The 21293-nt window shown below is 41.5% G+C and overlaps 1 protein-coding gene and 1 pseudogene across 1 annotated transcript in view; one reads left to right on the top strand and one right to left on the bottom strand.

Moving 5' to 3' along the window:
- Positions 1–6: 6 nt before the first annotated feature.
- Positions 7–1555, bottom strand: LOC124033110 (annotated as a pseudogene).
- Positions 1556–10103: 8548 nt separating this feature from the next.
- The window catches only part of furina (furin (paired basic amino acid cleaving enzyme) a), a 104078-nt gene continuing 92888 nt past the window's right edge, over positions 10104–21293 (top strand). Inside the window, 2 exon segments of the mRNA XM_046345899.1 lie at positions 10104–10821; positions 15214–15533. Of these exon segments, the coding sequence (XP_046201855.1) occupies positions 15321–15533 (213 nt within the window). The 5' untranslated portion in view covers positions 10104–10821; positions 15214–15320.

Raw genomic sequence — 21293 nt, 5'->3', positions numbered from 1 at the left:
CTCTCTCTACTTGAACTGTGAGATGGGTGCAGGGATTCGGATATCCTGATATCCTGATCTCTCTCCAGTCTCTTCTCACACACAATCAGGTATTTAACTAAATCAATCGCATTCTGAACAAGCTGGACCTACATACAACAAGCTGGACCTACATACAACAAGCTGGACCTACATACAACAAGCTGGACCTACATACAACAAGCTGGACCTACATACAACAAGCTGGACCTACATAGAACACGCAAACACATATAACCTATTATTTCCCCTACTCTACAACTGCCTATTAAAGCTGAATATTATGATTGTCACTGTCACTACATTCTATTCTGTGGTGTAGAGATCCAGAGGTCTTACCTCTGATTCACCCAGTCTGACCAGGTTAGAGATGTCACAGGTTGTGCCACAGCTGCGGAGTCCACACCGTCCATACCTCTCTTCTGCAGAAGCAGGTTGTCCAGCATCTTCTGAAAACGAGCATCCCAGTAAAAAAAATGACAGAAAAACAGAGAATTTAGGATCCTGGAATTTGAGGACAGCTCAGCACAGGGATCCCCTTAGCACAGTTTCTTCATATGGTTGTTCATGTGTCAACCCATAGGTGAGTGAGGTGGTAAGGGCCAGACCTTGCTAAGACGAGGCAGGTTGCCCTGAGTCCAATGCCCAGGTTGGAGGGGCAAGTGAGGATGTAACCCAGCCTCTCACTCCACATGAACTCCCAGCCATTCTCCATGTTCAGCCTCGTCACCTGGTGGTGATGTCAACAACAGCTCATAAAAAGACACAACAAAGCATGAAAGGTATAAGTGTCATTTAAGACACAGTTAACATGTGGGTGAAGGCAATGAATCCAATCAGTGATTCTGCTGGGCTCACCTCCTCCAGTCCCCTGTAGAACCTCTCAAACACCCTCTTCATGTTGCTGCCCTTCTCCATCTAGATGACCCGGGTGTGGTCCTCGTGTCACGTTCTGACCTTTATTTCCTTTGTTTTGTATTCATTATTTAGTATGGTCAGGGCGTGAGTTGGGGTGGGCAGTCTATGTTTGATTTTCTATGATTTGGCGATTTCTATGTTTCGGCCTAGTATGGTTCTCAATCAGAGGCAGGTGTCATTAGTTGTCTCTGATTGAGAATCATACTTAGGTAGCCTGGGTTGCACTGTTTGTTTGTGGGTGATTGTCTATGTTGATTGCTTGTTTCAGCACAGTTCGCATTAGCTTCACGGTTGTTATTTTGTTTATTGTTTTTGTATAGTGTTTCAGTGTTCAGTGTTTCTTTATTAAAATTAATGATGAACACCTAACACGCCACATTTTGGTCCTCCAATCCTTCTCGCCTCTCCTCTTCGGAAGAAGAGGAGGAAATCCGTGACACATCCTCGTTGATCCACAACAGGAAGTTCTCCTGGTTGTTGTGCATTTCCAGACCAACGGGTTATCTCCATAGGTTTCAGGGCTTCTAAAATAGTTTATATTGTTTGGTTTTAGAGTTGTGCTTTTATCAAACCATTATACTTACCAAATGCCCTGTGCATCTGGCCAATCCCTGGCCATTCCTGCACAGGTCAAGAGGGGGGGGGGGCGTCCACCACCAGCTCCACCTCCCGGCGCTCTGCCCAAAAACAGCCAGGGAGCAGTCTCAGCCCTCAGATGCTCAGGCCCGTCCACGTGACGATGACATGTGGCGCTCATCAAACTGACCCGCCCGGATCTGACAAGAGACTATGGTAAGTACTGGCTCACTTGAACAGTTCAGAATGTAGATATGTAGGTCTGGTACCTAGTCAACTGGGTGGTTGATGCAATGACATTTCTATACTTATGTCCATGGACATTCCCATCATTCTGTACATTGCTGGCATCCAGGTCTGTGGGGAGAGATTGTGTATAAATGCATGGCCTTAAAAAAATTAAACCTTGGTAACCAACAGCGATCACAAAGCAAAGGCTTCTGTGTTATTCTTTCCTTTCAATACTTCTCCTCTCTAAACACAAAAAGGTGGAATATTGGGAAACTCTGCTATTAATAATGTCTGCAGAGCACTTGCCTTCACTTCAAGGCAGAATTGAAAACTGCAGTTGATCCCCTTTCATCTAGGTTTTAGCTGTAACACATTTATAAGGAATGGGTGACGCTCCAATATATGTAGTAGCTTTAGTAAATCTATTTCACGGTGACCGCTATTAGATTTAAAAAATGCACTGAAGTTCCAGCAAGATAGGTAGTAGGCACACCAATTCACTGTGAAAAGACACATCCATCCCGATAGGACTCCTCGTCTCTGGCTACCATGCCAACAGACTTTATGAAGGGCACACAGCTTGGCATAGAGGGAAGATATGTGTCACGTTCTGACCTTTATTTCCTTTGTTTTGTCTTTATTTAGTATGGTCAGGGCGTGAGTCGGGGTGGGCATTCTATGTTTATTATAAGATATAAACTGAACACTGAAATATAAAACAATAAACGTGAACATGAACGAAAACCGGCTTAGTATGGTTCTCAATCAGAGGCAGGTGTCGTTAGTTGTCAATCATACCTAGGTAGCCTGGGTTTCACTTTTGAGTTGGGGGTGTTTGTTTCCGTGTGAGTGTTTGTTGCCACATGGTACTGTTTCGGTTTTCGTTCATGTTCACGTTTATTGTTTTATATTTGATAGTGTTCAGTTTATATCGTATAATAAACGTTATGGAGACTTACCACGCTGCGCATTGGTCCTCCGATCCTTCTCGCTTCTCCTCAGAAGAAGAGGAGGAGGAATGCCGTTACAGAAACCGCCAGCTGCCAGTCAGCCAGGAGCCGCCAGAGCCGCCAGTCAGCCAGGAGCCGCCAGAGCCGCCAGTCAGCTAGGAACCGCAGGTCAGCCAGAAGCTGCCAGAGCCATCAGTCAGCCAGGAGCTTCCAGAGCCGTCAGCCAGCCAGGAGCTTCCAGAGCCGTCAGCCAGCCAGGAGCTGCCAGAGCCGTCAGTCAGCCAGGAGCTGCCAGAGCCGTCAGTCAGCCAGGCGATGCCAGAATCGCCCTTCACTCCGGAGCCTCCGGAGTCTCCCGCCTGTCCGCCGCTGCCGGAGTCTCCCGCCTGTGCGGTGCAGCCGGAGTCTTCCGTCCATTCGGGACACATTTCTAGGGTCCCCAGTCTGAGGTCGGCGGTGAGGGTCGCCGCTCGTAAGAGGCCATGGAGGCGGACAATGAGGCGGAGAAAAACTGTGGTGAAGTGGGGTCCACGTCCCGCGCCAGAGCCGCCACCGCGGACAGATGTCCACCCAGTCCCTCCCCTATAGGTTCAGGTTTTTGCGGCCGGAGTCCGCACCTTTGGGGGGGGGGGGGGGGTATTGTCACGTTCTGACCTTTATTTCCTTTGTTTTGTCTTTATTTAGTATGGTTCTCAATCAGACGCAGGTGTCGTTAGTTGTCAATCATACCTAGGTAGCCTGGGTTTCACTTTGAGTTGGGGGTGTTTGTTTCCGTGTGAGTGTTTGTTGCCACACAGTACTGTTTCGGTTTTCGTCCATGTTCTTCTCACTTCTCCTCCTCAGAAGAGGAGGAGGAATGCCGTTACAGTATGAGGTGACTGGCCTTGCAGTTGTTGTGTTTGCGTAAATCAGGGAACTCTTCACTGTAGAAACACTATTGAAATAAGTACAGACAAAAAGGGGGTACAATGATAGCACACCCCTAACGAATGAATAGGTGTTGGAGGCTGTGGACACTGGGATCTGTCACTGTCTGTCTGGGATAACTGGCAGTGTACAGCCTCCTGACTTGAGCTCCTGTGGTGACATGTTCTCTGTTCAGAAAAAAACCCTGCTGTAGCAAATGACCATACTCCACTAAGAGACAGGACTCCTATGTTGCGCTTACTAGGTGACCACTGCTTGAAGAAACTGCTTGCCATTTTCCCTGTGAAACATGAGAGGAGAGTGTGTTACTGTTACTAGCTGCTGTCCCCTTGATCCTGAAGTACTACTGAAGTACTACTCAAGATCTACACAAAACCTACTGGAGTTACTACTTGATTGCTATTGAAATGTGTGGTAAACCAGTAGTAATTTATGTAGTAATTTAAATACCGGTATGTAACGGCGTTCGTCTGTTGAAAGAAGAGAGTCGGACCGAAATGCAGCGTGTTGGTTACTCATGACTTTAATGAATGAAAAAACACGGTACATGAAATAACTGAAACTAAATACAAAAACAACAGAACGGAACATGAAACTAATTACAGCCTATCTGGTGACTACAACACAGAGACAGGTACAATCACCCACCAAATACAAAGCGAAACTCAGGCTGCCTAAATACGGTTCCCAATCAGAGATAACGATAAGCACCTGACTCTGATTGAGAATCGCCTCAGGCAGCCAAGCCTAACAACACCCCTAATCAGCCGCGATCCCAAATAATACAAACCCCAATACGAAAACAACATATAAACCCATGTCACACCCTGGCCTACCCAAACATATAACAAAAACACAAAATACAATGACCAAGGCGTGACACGGTAGTAATGAGTGATACATTGGGATGTTTCACTACTGTTGAACACTACATATTTCCTACTCAAATCACTACACAATTATCCCTTAATGACTACTGTGCAACTACTGAGCTTTTGAGTATCTACTACTTAAAATCTACACATACCCACACATACCCACACCTACATGTTCACTATTGGATTACTACACAACGCCTACACATTACTACTGTATGCTTATTCAATCCCTATTGAATTACTACTGCCAGTGCCATCTGTGTGTGTAGTGTTGTGTCACTGCTGAATTGCTCCTGGTCCATTTTCATTTCCTAAATAAACCCTTTAGAATTACTATTGAAAACATTTACTACTGTTTATTTATTCAAAATCACTACTGACATTTTGTTTCACTACTGTGTCTCTACTAGACTAGTGCACATTATTGAACTTTTTATTATTATTACATTAATTACCTATAAATTACATATTTACACTTTTTTGTTAAACCCTTTGAAGTCTTGTCTTCATTCAACTTTGACTTAACTATCTTCAGATCCTCTTTTTTGTTGCAGTCATATTTCTCCACAACGTAACTTTTAGAAAATAAAGATACGCAGCAGTAATATGTAGGCATTGTGTAGTAATACAATTATATGCCATTATTAATCATCTGCTAACATAAGATCTTAAGTTATCTGGAGTTATTGGAAACTCAATAGTAGACTGTTGGAAGATGATCATTTCAAGATGGATGCCAAAGATATTATACGAGACAATTGGAGGAAAGCCCAACTATTTAAGTCTTATGGGAAATATTGGGAATGAATGAAGTATGAAATAAGACAAACAGCCACAAAGAGAGCTAAATAAATTGCTGAACTTAAAAGATTGAGGTAAGATAAACTTAAGGAAATACTTTCTCTAATCTCTATGGAGGACCTTGATGAAGAAGGAAAGGCTCAGTTATTCTGTTTACAACTAGAAATGGACTGAATGTATGAAGAGAGCAAAAAGGGTATTTTAAAGATCAAGAAGGAGACGGTTGGTGGAAGGTGAAAAGAATACAAAATACTTTTACAATTTAGAAAGAAATCATTCTGAATTTACATCTATTAATAAGCTCAATATAGATGGCAAAGAAAATGAAAACCCCAAAGATATTTCAAAATATGTTTCAGAATTCTATGGTAACCTTAATACCAGTAATGCCTGTCCTACTAGTGACATATTTGCCTTTCTAGACTCTGTCAAAGACTGTGCAAAATTCATAGATGAAGACTTCCAAAAGTCTTCTGATTAAATTATTTCTATTAATGAAATAAAAAAATGTATCAGCAAGTTAAAAGAGAACAAATCTCCAGGGAATGATGGCATTATCAGTGAATTCTATAAATATGTTCAGGAGGATATTATTGAATTTATATCTAATGTTTTTAAGGAGGCAATTGATTTAGAGGTCCTGCCTGTTTCTATGACGCAAGGCCTAATTTCTGTAATACCCAAACCAAACAAAGATTCTATGATGTTAGAAAATTGGAGAACAAACCCATTTATGAACAATGATGGAAAGCTACTTGCATCCATCTTTGCAGAAAGACTTAGAAAAGGTCTTGACCAAATCATTGATGATACCCAGTCTGGTTTTATGAAGAGCAGACATGTATGTAATAATATTCAACTAGTATTGGACTTGATAGACAACAATGACCACATTATGGAAGAAAGCTTCATTTTATTTGTAGACTTTTACAAGGCATTTGATAAAGTTGAACATTATTTCATTTTTGAGACTTCAATTTTTTGGTTTTGGTCAATATTTTCAAAGTGTAATTAAGACACTTTACAATAATAGTAATTCGACATTAGACGTGGAATCAAACAAGGATGCCCGATATCTCCTTTCTTATTTTTATTGGTCACACAAGTTATGGCACTTCATATAAATAAGGATAGTTTTAGGGGTATTGAGATACAAGACAAAAAGATCAAATGTTCACAATTGGCTGACGACACCAGCATTTAAAAAAAAGATCATAATGAAGTCAAGAAAGCTATTGAGTGTATTAATGCCTTCACACATGTATCAGGTTTGTCTCTGAATATTAGGAAATGTGAATTATTTGCGTTGAAAAGACGTGACTTAAACTCAGTATTGTAATATCCCTGTAAAAGATGTGATTACATATCTTGGTATTACAGTTAGCAAAGATCAGAGAGAAAGGGCCAATTTAAATGTCTCTCCTATTGTAGAGAAAATTGGATAGAGATTTAACTCCTGGTTATTAAGAGATCTTTATCTGGACATGTACTTTTATCAAAATCTGAAGGTCCAGATGAGTTTATACCTCCCTTGCCTTGGATGTTCCTCTGTCAGTAACTAAAATGGTTGATACTAAATGATTTAACTTCATATGGAGGAATAAACCTCATTATTTAAGAAAATTGGTAATATATAGCACCCAAGGTGAGGGAGGGTTGAATGCTCTGGATTTTAAAACCTCTAATATAATATTTAAGATTAAATGGATACAAAACTATTTAAGAAATAAGGATTGCATCTGGAATATCATCCCTAATTTAATATTCAAACAAATTGGTGGTCTAGAATTCTTACTCAAATGCAACTTTGATGTGGGTAAAATCAATATTAACCTTGCAAACTTTCATAAACAAGTTCTTCTAACTTGGAACCTTGGGGCGGCAGCGTAGCATAGTGGTTAGAGCGTTGGACTAGTAACCGGAAGGTTGCGAGTTCAAACCCCCGAGCTGACAAGGTACAAATCTGTCGTTCTGCCCCTGAACAGGCAGTTAACCCACTGTTCCCAGGCCGTCATTGAAAATAAGAATGTGTTCTTAACTTACTTGACTGGTTAAATAAAGGTAAAAATATATATGTATATACACAATTTTTCCCCTCATAGGTATATATGGAATAATAAAGATTTTGACAAAACATTATTTGGGTTAAACAATTATTGAATAGTGATGGACAACTATATGATTATCCAGAATTTATTAGAACACACAATGTTACATTCACAATGTAACATTCAGTATCAAATTGTTGTGAGAGCTCTACCTAAAGGTGCTATTCTTCTTTTAGAAGAATACAACAATGCTCCAAGTGCAACTGTTGAGGATTTTGTAGCCTCAATGCAATTAGAAGGAATTGACATTTTAAACTATAAATGTAATAACATGTATATAAGGAAACTATGTCAATATGTTACTATTCCCTCTGCTAAAACGTCCTGGAATGCAGCCCTAGGACAAGTGCACTGGAACAAAATTTAGTTGTTGTCTGGTAAATATTGTATATCTAATAAGGTGAAAAAGTATCATACAAACTCATTCATAGAATCTACCTTTATTATACACAGATTTAAAATAGCTATTGATAACAAATGTGTATTTTGTGATTGTAACCCAGAGACTCTTGACCATTTATTTTGGGACTGCTCTTATGTCAGAAGATTTTGGAGTGAGTTAGATGATTTTATTTGAAAAGAAACAACTATTCATGTTCATTTGAAAGAGTCTGATATTATGTTTTATTTTGAACCTAATGACATGGACCCTGATTTAACTTTCATTGCTAATTTGTTTATCTTTCATGGAAGATTCTTTGTCCATAAAAGGAAGTGGGCAGAGAACAAACCCCTCTTCACATGATTTAAGATAGAATTGAAATATTATTTTGAAATGTTCAGTAAATTTAAAAACAAAAAAGCAATATGCACCATGAAAGTATTTAACGAATGTAAAATGAATCTTGATATGTAACACCCCTGTCTGTTAGGTTTATGTCTTGTTTGTATATTTCTTTTTTTGTTGTTGTATTTGTTGTGTTCATAATAAAAATACAAATAAAAAAATATGTCATTCTAGAACACAACTGTTGACGATCAGGGGGCGCGCTGAACGTAACCACTGCTAGTATTCAACCAGCCGCAAGATGGAGGTATTATTCCTAAAGGTTTTAGCTAAACTTTTATTTTAGTCGACCACTGATCAATGTTCGGTGGAAGATTAGTACACTCTTTAAAATTCATGTTCAATCTATTTACTAACAGGGTTGCAATTGTATTTAGCCTTGGCTCAGACAAGTCAAGGAAAGGGACCAGATAGAAAAGTAAAATAATGTCGTTGATTGGCTGAATAAACAGGCATAATTAGGCTACAGTTTGCGCCAATGGTGCGACCTGAACGCCACGCGGTAGGCTATTCAACAGCGTGTGCATGATTACACGCTCCATCCTTTTGCAGCCATTAAATGGCAGTGAGCACCAATATACTCCAACAGAGCCAGGTGGGTAGCAGTGGGCTGGGGTGGAAGGGGTTGCTTTGTTTGAGTTCTTATTGAAAGGCTCCTCAGCTCAGAGCTTTTGAAAACGAATTTGTTTGTAGTGGTGCACATCACTGCCTGTTTTAGGGCTGTGAGTGAGGGCCCTACTATTTAAAACCTAAACCATAATGAATAAAGGTGTGTTATCACAATGTAATCCATATAGACTATATTGCTATATTATGATGCATATCTGATGTTCATTGAAATGAAAACATCCCCCCCCCAAAAAACATTCTTAACACTGCAGACAATATCATATTTCGGAACAAAACGTCCATCACTCATGCTGCCAAACATACCCACGTAAAACTAACTATCTACTGATCCTTGACTTCGGAGATGTCATTTACAAAATAGCCTCCAACACTCTACCCAGCAAATTGGATGCAGTCTATCACAATGCCATCCGTTTTGTCACCAAAGCCCCATATACTACCCACCACTGCGACCTGTATGCTCTCATTGGCTGGCCCTCGCTTCATATCCGTCGCCAAACCCACTGGCTCCAGGTCATCTATATGTCTTTGCTAGGTAAAGCCCCACCTTATCTCAGCTCACTGGTCACCATAGCAACATCCACCAGTAGCACGTGCTCCAGCAGGTATATTTCACTGGTCACCGTCAAAGCCTAATCCTCCTTTGGCCGCCTTTCCTCCAGTTCTCTGCTGCCAATGACAGGAATAATTGCAAAACTCACTGAAGCTGGAGACTTATATCTCCCTCACTAACTCTAAGCATCAGAGCAGCTTACAGATCATTGCACCTGTACATATCCCATCTGTAAATAGCCTGTCCAACTACCTCATCCCCATATTGGTTTTTTGTATTTTTAAAAATCCTATGCACCCCAGTATCTCTACTTGCACATTCATCTTCTGCACATCTATCACTCCAGTGTTTATTTGCTAAATTGTAATTATTTCACCACTACGGCCTATTTATTGCCTTACCTCCATAATCTTACTTCATTTGCACACACTGTATATATACTTTTCTATTGCGTTATTGACTGTACGTTTGTTTATTCCATGTGTTACTCTGTGTTGTTGTTTGTGTCGCACTGCTTTGCTTGATCTTGGCCAGGTCAAGGTTGTAAATGAGAACTTGTTCTCAACTGGCCTACTTGGTTAAATAAAGGTGAAATAAAACATTAAAATACATTGTTATAGATTATACCAGCAGATGGCGATATACTACTGTGTATATTACTCTTGAGCAGTAGGTGTGTCCAAATCCTGTGCATTTTCCCCTTGCCCTCGGTCGCCATGACGTATTTCCTGAGGGGCTACATGATGTGGACCCCTCAGCTGTTTTGAGAGGGTTCATGGAATCATGTTAATTTTTTATTTATTTTGTAGCCATTAACAATGTAGTATGGTAGTTGTAAGAGTATATTCGATTCATTAGTATATCAAAGAAGACAGGGGATCATGCATAATGTAAACGGGAACTGGTAAACCTACAGAATAAACCCTCCCAAGGCATTGGAAAGTTTCCTGATAATTGAGGCGCTCATGGGGAGTTTTGTACTGGTGTGCCTTCGTTCCTGGAAGAGGCCAGACTAGTTGGTTAGTGCGAGGAGTGTGCTTTGCCTGTCATCGGTATTGCCTTGTCCCTATCTACAGAGACACTCGGGCTGTAACGGTGTCCGCTAGAAGGGCATTACGAGCCTGGCCTTAACGTTAGCTGAAACTTGACGCCGTCGATCCCGGTTGTTGTTCTGTGGAGTGGGTTTATTTGAAATTATATTCCGATTACGGTCCAATTCGGAACGATCAGAGAAACAGAAGGCTGGGATTAGACACAGGGGATAAATTGGGTGAAAGAGCGCGTAGCGCCGCAGAATCGCAGTAGGCTACATTGCATCAAGTAGTTGTAGCTGATAACGCGATAAAGTGTTACTTTACTGAAATACCAGCGGGAGACGATTCAGGAATTTATTGTATTCGAAGTTTTTCGTCAAACCGTTTTGCAGTTTTCAAGGACATTTGTGGTAAGTTACCGTTTTTTTCATGCAATAATAAGACATTTCTGATATGAACCATAATTGTTGTCATATAATGAAACTTGAATGGTTTAGTGAAACGTTGTGTAACTTTTTGAGCTACGAGCAAAAGTTTTATAGCCTAACTGGGCATGTTGACTCACTGGTATGACTGTCAAAAGAGGAGATATTCAATGTGTTGTGCCCAATTTTAAGAAAGGCCTCTTGAAAGATTTTTAAAATTTTAATTGTAGCTTGCTTGTTTATGATTTGAAGAAGTGTATATTCAGTGGAGAAAACGCCTTGTTACTCTATATGATAAAGGAATTGTTCATGGTAATTAAACACTTTCCTTTATTAATTATCTGCAAGCAGCATACAGTGAGTGGAGTGTTCGAGGAGCTCAAGACAAGAAGACAGAATATTGTAATATGCTGTAAATGTTATCCGGGTACTCTTTGTGGATTGTGATACAAATGTATTGTCTTCATCACATATTAAGTGATTAGCACCTTTAAGTGCCCCTATCATGTCTCTGGGTTAGTGTGTCAGAGCTTGGCTGTCCTCTCCGAGTTCCAATTTGCCTTTGGGGAAAGTGCAAATAACCACTGGTCCCCTGAGAAAGTTTGTTCCTGTTTGAGATTTGTTGAGTTTTTAGCCATTCCTCAACTCCTGAGCCAGTGGCCATGTTTTGATTGCTAGTAGGGAGACCTGACACCTCTGGCAGGGGGAAATGCTGAAGGATTCTAACCTAGGGCACTGCTCTGTGGTTTGCCAATGTTATCTCCTGGGCAATCACCATCTGCAGTTTGACTTACATTTGTTGAAATTATCACCCTAGGATGTAATGTTTTCCATTTGGCCTTTGGTGACCCTTTTTAGATAATTTCAAGCAGGGTGTTGAAATGTATGACTTCTTTCTGATTTTGATTCACATCTATCTGTTATCGCTTGTGCAGTTTTATAATAGTTGCTGCCAAACTTTGATGTATGGTATCATTTACTCTGCTAACACTGGCAGAAAAATGTCTGGTTCCCCACTTTCTCCTGCGAGCAGTAAAGTAGTTGAGCTTTTGTTATTCCACGGTGTATGGTTTTTATACTGACATTAAACTCCGGCTGAACGGTTGAGTGCCCAGATGAGGTCACTAGGGGCGGGTGTACGTTGAGCCATGCATGTCTGTGAACGTTAAAGGGAGGCTTGGGGAAGGTGCACACCTCTGTCTGTGTGTGCTGCCTCCGCATCAGATCGGACTGCATCAGAATCACAACAACAACAATAGTCTGAAACTCAAAGGTGAGCTGCATATTTTACCGCTTTTATTCCCCTTGAAAGTGTTATGCTGTTAAGACTAGTTTTCTTTAGGGCATTTAGAGAGAACCCAGTGAGTTTAATCAGCATTTTATTCTTAAGTATTGTGTCTCTTTTGTAGCCTCTTAAACTGGAATGTTTTGGTCTCTGAGCTCGACAAACAAGTTGTTTTGCCAGAAGTGAATTATCACTCTGAGCATGCGGTTCAGCAGGTTTTAAGCCAATGCTTAATCTGGACCTCTGCTCTGTCTTTAGCATTGCAAATAATTCTCTAAGTGTATCCTAAATCTTTGGGCACAAAAGCTTTGGTGTGCCCAAATAAATAAATGAACCATAGAGAATCAGACTGATTCGTGGTCATCTCAGAGGAACGGTCTGACTGTACACACTGTCTAACTTTGTGTTTGCTTCTCTGATACCATTGGCTACAGTTGGCAGAGCAAACTCCTCTCCTCTCATAGTTGTGGTAGCAGCGCAGCTCTTTTGCCCTGCAGGGTTCCACATGCACTGAGATTTAGGGAACAATGGGCCAAATGGTGTGTCTGAGTGTGATATAATGGCTTTCATGTGGTTTAAATGTTTCTCATTTCTGAGCTAAGGCTTTTTTCATTTGTTTTTGCCAGGTTTTTCTCTGAACTTTTTTCTCTGAAGCTAGAAATGTCAATCATCACTGTGGAATCATTGGAATGTCAGTTTCTTGTTCCTTGTTTCTTGAGCTGTCAATCTGGGCATATTCCTGCTATTGTAACAGTGTGGTACTTTCTGTCATTTCTAGTTAAAATGGCATTGTATTTGGTGGCTTTGGCCAAGTGTTCTGTCAGAATAATACATCGGTTCTGGAAGCTGAAGCTGACCCACCTGACTATTTTCATACTGGTACTCTTTGTAGAGCTGTTTTTGAAATGTTCAGTGATGAAAAGATTAATCTCCCCCTCTAAAATAAAATACAATGATGTTGCTGGCCAGTACAACAGCAGAACAAGGCATTACATGAAGTGGAAATGTTGCTGCTTGTTAGGTGGGTATGTTTTGTCGCGTCTATTGGAACAGCTGTAACAGAACACACTGCCTGGAGCACTGGACAGGGATTTGATGGCCACTCTGTCAATGGATTTCACACACCCTAGGGACTAGTAGTATTTCAACTAGTTCTTTGAAATGTTTTCATTGAATGAAATAACCTGGAATGCATCAAATGTTCATTCAGATAAGCATGTAGTCTTGTTTGTAGCCTTTTAGACTGGAATGTTTTGGTCTCTGAGCTTGATAAACAAGTTGTTTTGCCAGAAGCTAATGGTCACCCTGACCATGTGGTTTAGCAGGTTTTAAACCTATGCTTAATCTAGACCTCTGCATTGGGTCTTTAGCATTGCAAAGAATTCTCTAAGTGGATCATAAATCTTTGGGCACGAAGAAGCTTTGGTTTATTTTATGTAATGATATTTGTGATGAAGTTAGGATGCTACGGTACAAACTTAAACATTTAGTTATGAGTAAGTGTATGAGTCAGTAGGGATTTTTCCTCATCCCTATAAATTGTCTGAAAGGCGCAGTCAGAAGTAGTTTTATTTGGAGAATAGTTATTTGTAACTAACGGCCAGTAGGTCTATAGCTAGATCGGTATTGAAGAGATGTTAACTGTGCCATGCTTCTTTCTACCTCTGCCTGCAATTTTAAGCTTTAATGGGTTTAATCCTCCAGGAATTTTCACCCAGCTTCTCATTTAGCATATTCTTGCCAAGCAACACTATCTCTCTGCATTGTTTCTGCATTTGAAGACATTGTCTTTTTTCCAGACGCTTTGTAATTTGCATTTATTGGGTTTCAATTGCCGAAAGCGCTTCAAAGGGGAGCCGAGCCTTTTGCATGTTTTTTGCATGTTTTCTTCTTTCAAATTTCCTGTGTGGAGCTTGAGCCTACGAGCGTCCAAGGTTCCTCAGCCAGAGCCCCATCCCAGCTGAGGTCTCATAACTGACTGACTGACTGACTGCCAATGGCTAACACTCATCCTCATAGGGAAGACCAGTTGAAATCTCCCCATCACTCTCCCTCTCTCAGACTCTCTCCGTGACTCATCATCATCCGATTTCCTTTTGAAAGATCGAGCTGGAAATGAAATGTTATGTTCGATGAAAAGTCTTCTTGGAAGGTTGAGGAACAGGTAGGGCCAGTGGTCTTTGTAGCTTTTTGGAGAAGTAATGGAAGCACGGAATCCTCAAAGCAGCCTCAACCACATTCTCTGAAGTCAGCTGGGCTATATTTATTAATCGGTTTCACTCTGAACACCTCTAAAACTAGTGGTTATGGATCTCTATGGGGTTGGACAGTGTTTTCATGATTCCAGTTCACAATGCCATTTTACTTGGAAAAGTTCTCTCATGAATGAAGACCTAGACTAGTCATTGCTGGGTGACCTTTGGTCATTGCTGGGTGAAGGTCTTCTATCTTGGCTTACAGAAGGAGAGTGAGAGGGGAAGTACAATAGTACATGTCTGATCCATAAGCTTTGCATAATGCCTGGTAAGAGACAACCACTCCTCCACCACCTCCAGTGCTGAGAAAAGCAAAGTAGGAGGAAAATAACATTTCAATTGTCATGGATTTGTTTTTAGTTTGTCAGGTGAACAGGCTGTTGAAAAGTCTGCCCCCATCCCCCACACACACAGTCTTTATTTGCAATCAACATTTTCATGCGATAGAAATTGGAATGGACTCTGTTTCCTTCAACTAATGATTGTTTTCTTTCAAAGTGCCTTTTGTAATTCCAAATACAATACGCGTTTAATTGTCATAGCTTCCCTGAAAGGAAGAAGAAAGGACCTTGGACTCCTTTAACTCAAGTCTGTTGTTAATCTGGTATTGTTCCATTGTGAATTTTGACATCTTCACGTCACTCCGCTTTCCTTTTTGTAATGCTGTTGTCATGGTTGCGATGTAACAAGTCAGCAAAACTTGGCAGGATTGTCTTCCTTTTGACAATACATGCTGCTTCAGCTCACTATTACAAAGCTCTGAATAGATGTTGTAGGAGTTGTTTTTCTCATTGTGCTGAGCTCTGCTACATGTTGTAACACTCTCTTTCTTCTTAGGTGATCCCGGTGCAGTGACTGTCCTGTGTCGTCTCTCTGCGCCCCTGTATGTCCCCTGGCCTATCATAAAGACGCTGAGCTCTGGGACTTCGCTGTTGTAGGACCCTATGGCTCTGGGCCTTCCTTCCTCCTCCATGGGCCTTTGGTCACGGCTGGCTGAACGGCTGCTGCTGGGACCATTGCTGGTCCTGCTGGTGTCTGGGCTGGGCATGGCCCTTGGTCAGAGGGTTTACACCAACACATGGGCCGTCCACATCGCTGGAGGACCAGACGAGGCTGACCGCATTGCCAGTAAACATGGCTTCGTCAACCATGGCAATGTGAGTTGTTGGGGATTTTTTTTACCCTCTTTTGTTTGTGTCTTTGTGGGTTTTTTGTCGAAGTGAATAATTAGGGAACATCTACTGCAGAAAGTGCTGCTCTAGACCACTTTTCTCACATTGCCTGTTAGTGCCAAAATACCTGACCCCAAATTGGCTTAAATATTTATTACACTTGGAAGTTGCCAAGCCTCCGAGGTACTCGGAACCAATTGAATTATATCACTTTACTAGAGCAGAAAAAATACTTACAGTTGAAGTCGGAAGTTTACATACACCTTAGCCAAATGCAGTTAAACTCCGTTTTTCACAATTCCTGACATTTTAATCCTATTAAAAATTCCCTGTCTTAAGTCAGTTAGGATCACCACTTTATTTTAAGAATGTGAAATGTCAGAATAATAGTAGAGTGATTTATTTCAGCTTTTATTTTTTTCATCACATTCCCAGTGGGTCAGAAGTTTACATGCACTCAATTAGTATTAGTTAGCATTGCCTTTAAATTGTTGGGTCAAACGTTTCAGGGAGACTTCCACAAGCTTCCCACAATAAGTTGGGTGACTTTTGGCCCATTCCTCCTGACAGAGCTGGTGTAACTGAGTAGGGTTTTTAGGCCTCCTTGCTCGCACATGCTTTCAGTTCTGCCCACACATTTTCTATAGGGTTGAGGTCAGGGCTTTGTGATGGCCACTCCAATTCCTTGACTTTGTTGTCCTTAAGCCATTTTGCCACAACTTTGGAAGTATGCTTGGGGTCATTGTCCATTTGGAAGACCCATTTGCGACTAAGCTTTAACTTCCTGACTGATGTTGCTTCAATATATCCAAATAATTTTCATTCCTATTGAAGCTATCTATTTTGTGAAGTGCAACAGTCCCACCTGCAGTAAAGCACCCCAACAACATGATGCTGCCACCCCGGTGCTTCATGGTTGGGATGGTGTTCTTCGGCTTGCAAGCCTCCCCCTTTTCCTCCAAACACAAAGATGATCATTATGGCCAAACAGTTCTATTTTTGTTTCATCAGACTATAGGACATTTCTCCAAAAAGTACAATCTTTGTCCCCATGTGCAGTTGAAAACCGTAGTCTGGCTTTTTTATGACGGTTTTGGAGCAGTTGCTTCTTTCTTGCTGAGCGGCCTTTCAGGTTATGTCAATATAGAACTCATTTTACTGTGGATATAGATACTTTTGTACCTGTTTTCTCCAGCATCTTCACAAGGTCCTTTGCTGAGGCACTGGGTTTGAAAGTAGGCCTTGAAATGCATCCACAGGTACACCTCCAATTGATTCAAAGTATGTCAATTAGCCTATCAGAAGCTTCTAAAGCCATGACATCATTTTCTGGAATTTTCCAAGCTGTTTAAAGGCACATTCAACTTAGTGTATGTGAACTTCTGACCCACTGGAATTGTGATACAGTGAATTATAAGTGAAATAATCTATCTGCAAACAATTGTTGGAAATATTACTCGCATCATGCACAAAGTAGATGTCCTAACCGACTTGCCAAAACTATAGTTTGTTAACAAGAAATGTGTGGAGTGTTTGGAAAACGAGTTTTAATGACTCCAACCTAAGTGTATGTAAACTTCCGACTTCAACTGTATCTTTAAAAACATATTATGTATAGGAGTATTATTGAGAATGTTGTATGGCATTTATGTCCCATATAACTTGCACAATGCAGTGCCTCTTCTGGAGATTTAGGCTAAATATTAGTGTACCAGAGGCAGTGGTCCTTATAGAAACCCCTCTGACTGTTTAGTTTCAGGTCATCCATTCCAGAGAAATGACTCACCCAAACAGACTAAACACAGTTACCTGAATGACTACAGTATTACTTTTCTGGGTAAGATGTCTTTTCTGTTACTCTCTTACTGAGAGTGGCTGACCACAACCTCCATACGAATCAGGTCACATTGTATTGGTCACATACACGTTTTTAGCAGCTGTTATTGTGAGTGTAGCGAAATGGTTGAATCACACACCTGTGTGTGTCTGTAGAGATCTCTGTATTGTCCTGAAAGCTTCACTCATCTCTCTGCTATTCATACAGCTTTTAATCTCATTGCTTAAGGGGAGGAGTCCTTCAAAGTTCGCCATATGCTCAGCCTGCTGTTTTGTTTGTGGTTAAAGAGTTCATCAGAAAATGACCTCCCTCGTCTCTCTGACACGTTAGCATTCTCAACACTACCACAGTCTTCCATACTTTTCTGTTTCTTTTCAATGAAACATCCCACAAACCTATTTCTGTGGTGGTCTTCCTTTGTGGCAGATGAGAGGCAAGTCATGGTACATTTAATGTGGTGTTAACAGAACTCTTTGAACTAGCCATCAGACTCTTCCCTCTCGTCTCCTCAATGCGCTGTGTTGTGGCATTGCTTGCAAAGCAGAGCTGTGTGTTTGTGTCAGGAACAGATGATCTGACAGGAGCTTCCTGACTGGAACGCCCAATCATAGCGTGGGTGAGCTGGGACTTTGAACTATGAACTGCACGGTGCGGCTGAGGGAAGACTAACAGGCAGTGACAGGAATGGGACTCCGATCCTATGAGCAGCACCACCAGGGTTTAGGTTTTCACTGTTCCTCTCCTTCCTTCCGTTTTGAGGACAATCTATGAATAATTAAGCTCTACTTGGGATAGTTTGTTGTTGAGGCCCCAGTGGGCGGGTGTAAAGTAAATGTAAACATTTCCTGTTTGTAAGTGAGCCACTATATTCTCTGGTTGCTCCAAGACTTCGATGGGGGCAATGATGAGTAGAAGTACTTTGTTTTTTTGCCTCTGTCTTTTTTTCATCCATTTCACATTTAGCTTTAATAGCTTCCTTCCTGGTTAGCCTGTATCCTGCTAGGCAACCAGATCTCATGTCTTCCAGTTAGAGATCATTCATTATGCACCTGGTTATGGGATAGATCTGTGTGTAAGATAATTATTCCGGTGACATTATAAGGTGATACCTTTTTAGTCGGGGTTTTATCGTTCTGCCATGACTCTCTGTAATAGTTTACATCCAGATTTGTTGTATGCTGCATACTGTGGAAATGTAGTGTCTGTGAGTCAATTTCCTTTAAAAGGCTTTTTGCTTAAAGGTCTGTTTTATACTAATGCCATGGGCAATGGTGTTGATTTATCAAATAATGATCTGAACCACATAGTAAACATCAGCTTAGACCTCTTTAGAGCTCAGACTGACTCAATAAAGGTTGCAATTGAAAAAAAAAATCAATCGATGGTTTCTGAAAACTCGCTAGCGAGAGAGATGAAATAAGATTGCTTAATCCCTTTGGGGAAAATATGTTGGGAAAATAACTGGGGAGGATTGTGAAATCACTAGCTAGCAAACAAACACAAAATGGTTGCAAGACAATATTCTCTTTTTTAGTTGATTTCTTTATAATTTGTTTACATTGCATCCATGAACAGATTCTATTCTGGGCTATGGGAAGGTCAGACGATAAACCTTCCCTCCCACTGACTCCTAGGTAGTGTTTAGTGGATGTATGATGTCAGTAATTGGTAGTGGTGTGGGCTTGTCGGCTGACGTGTGGGTGACTGATTGGTCCTAATGGAAAGGGGAACCCTGTAATTCTTCCTTCTGACGGAATCTAAGGAGAGTTTAATCAGCCTGCCCTGCCAGTGTGACTGGTGACCGGCCCTCACATGTGGTAGTTAGGTTACCTCTGTTGCAGTCAGCCAACCAGGGACAGTAGTGGGTATCTGGAGGGCCCGGTAAGAGATTGTAGCTCCTTCTTCCACACCAACTGACCCCTCTTTTCCCTGTGTGATATTGACGGTAATTGAAGAGCTTGGTCGGACATGAAGCCAGGCTTCCTGCCCTGGGGCAGGCTTGTCCTGTGTGTCTCTTTTCTCTGTTGACAGATGTTAGGCCTCTAAATTTTCAAGACTAGACCCCACCTCTATTCACAGGGCATCCATTTGTGATTAGGGGCCTGTATTCCTACTGTATTTCTTACCAATCATCAGGAATGTTGTTTATGCTGCGAGACGCAGAGTGCAGACTAATCAGTAATCTCACTGTGAAATGTCCAATGGCTTTGTTTTTACTGTGATTACTAGTAAGCCATTAACTATGTGTTGGCCATAAGGGAATAAGGAATCCAGACAGACACTTACTCAGACTGTTTTCAGCATACTGTGAGCTGTGTGTGGGCGTCTCTGTCTGTATGACTGCTGAGTAGATTTGTCCCATCACCATAAAGGGATCTTAACTTGTTGGAAACTTAAAAAGCTGTTTTGAGCCAAAATGGGGAAAGAAGTTTTGGGCCTCACTCGGTTGACCAGAGCCAAGTTTAGCCAAGCCTCATTGGTCAGATCAGTAACTCTACTCAGCTAATGTGCTTTACTCTGACCTTTTGCTCTACAAAACAACGCTATTTTCTCTACATGGTTATACCTGGCCCAGCCCCAGACCTACAGCGGGGAGGGACATGCTGTAATCACAACACTTCATCTTTTATAAGCTCTTGTCCTCCACTTTAGAGTTTTCAGAGTCTGGAAATGGAGTCTGAAATGTAGTTACGTTTTTTCTTTCCGCAGCAGTGTGGTTGGTATTTGAGTCTTCTCAGACATTTAGATTACTCTTCCATTGCCCTCGGGACTCTTCTTGAGGAATAAGGCAGCCAACTTCCTCAATACTAGTGTGGCACTTTTTTTTTCTTGGTATTTGTACCCCCCTCTAATGGTATATATTTGGCCTTTCATGTTTACTCAATTGCAGTGGGCTCCAGTTAGAGGACAGAGTTGACCCTGTCATGCTGTTAGCTTTCACACTGCTAGTGAGTACTCAGTCACTGTGTGATATTATAACGCTACCACCTCAACGTGGCTACAGGAAAACCCGTGTTTTCGACATCTGCATAGGCTGTTGTAAACGCATTACCTTGACACCCAGATCAGCCACCTCACTAGTAGTTTCAACATGCCCCATCCTCTGTCTCTCATCAGCTTGGTGACGCACTGCGTGACCTTAACTCTCTCAGACCCAAACCATAAACCTGCCGGGAGGAAAAGGCCTTTCACAGGGTGACGTGGCATGAAACCTGCAAACGTAGAAATTCCCAGCCAATGTGTCCCCGGAAGATTGAACATCGCACCTAGAGCAGCGCTGACTACAGCGGTGTTTGTTTTGTGGACAAGGCAAGGTCCCAAATGGCATCAGGCAAGGTTGATGACTTGATGGGCTGTTGATGCAACGTGTGCAGCCCCCCCCCTACTCATTAAAATAGACCATTAGGCAAAGGAGAGGGGACCAAATGGGCACTAAAAGTGAGGGAGCGAGGTGCTCTGTATGGCCTGCTCGGCTGAATGAAGTGCGAGATGATTGGAGTATGGTAATGAGGGGAGCAGCGATTTACATTTACGAGGGGGTGCTGGGGGAGTTGGAGGGAGGGTGCTGAACTCGCCCTGGGTGGTGTGTGTGGGGGGGTAAGGCTGGGGGGCTCCGTCCCTTTGTATTTTGAAGGCCTTCCACACTCCTCATCTCATTACCATGTGGGTCAGTGTTAGTATGTGTTCATCTGCTTTATCTATCTGTATAGAAGGCTGTGGACAGAGGCCATACAGAACTATGACTACACCTTTCTACATGGAACAGTCACATCTTCAGCCAACAGTACATAGTTTGTGCAGTATCTTTTAATCGCACCTGCATTAATATGCATTAACATTAAAGGAGGTAAAACAATCATGCAGAAATATGATATCATCATGCAGAGATTCTCTATTGAAATAGTCGT

Source organism: Oncorhynchus gorbuscha, linkage group LG04, assembly GCF_021184085.1.
Source record: "Oncorhynchus gorbuscha isolate QuinsamMale2020 ecotype Even-year linkage group LG04, OgorEven_v1.0, whole genome shotgun sequence".
NCBI classification, from domain to species: domain Eukaryota; kingdom Metazoa; phylum Chordata; class Actinopteri; order Salmoniformes; family Salmonidae; genus Oncorhynchus; species Oncorhynchus gorbuscha.
This window is presented reverse-complemented; position numbering and strand designations above follow the sequence as displayed.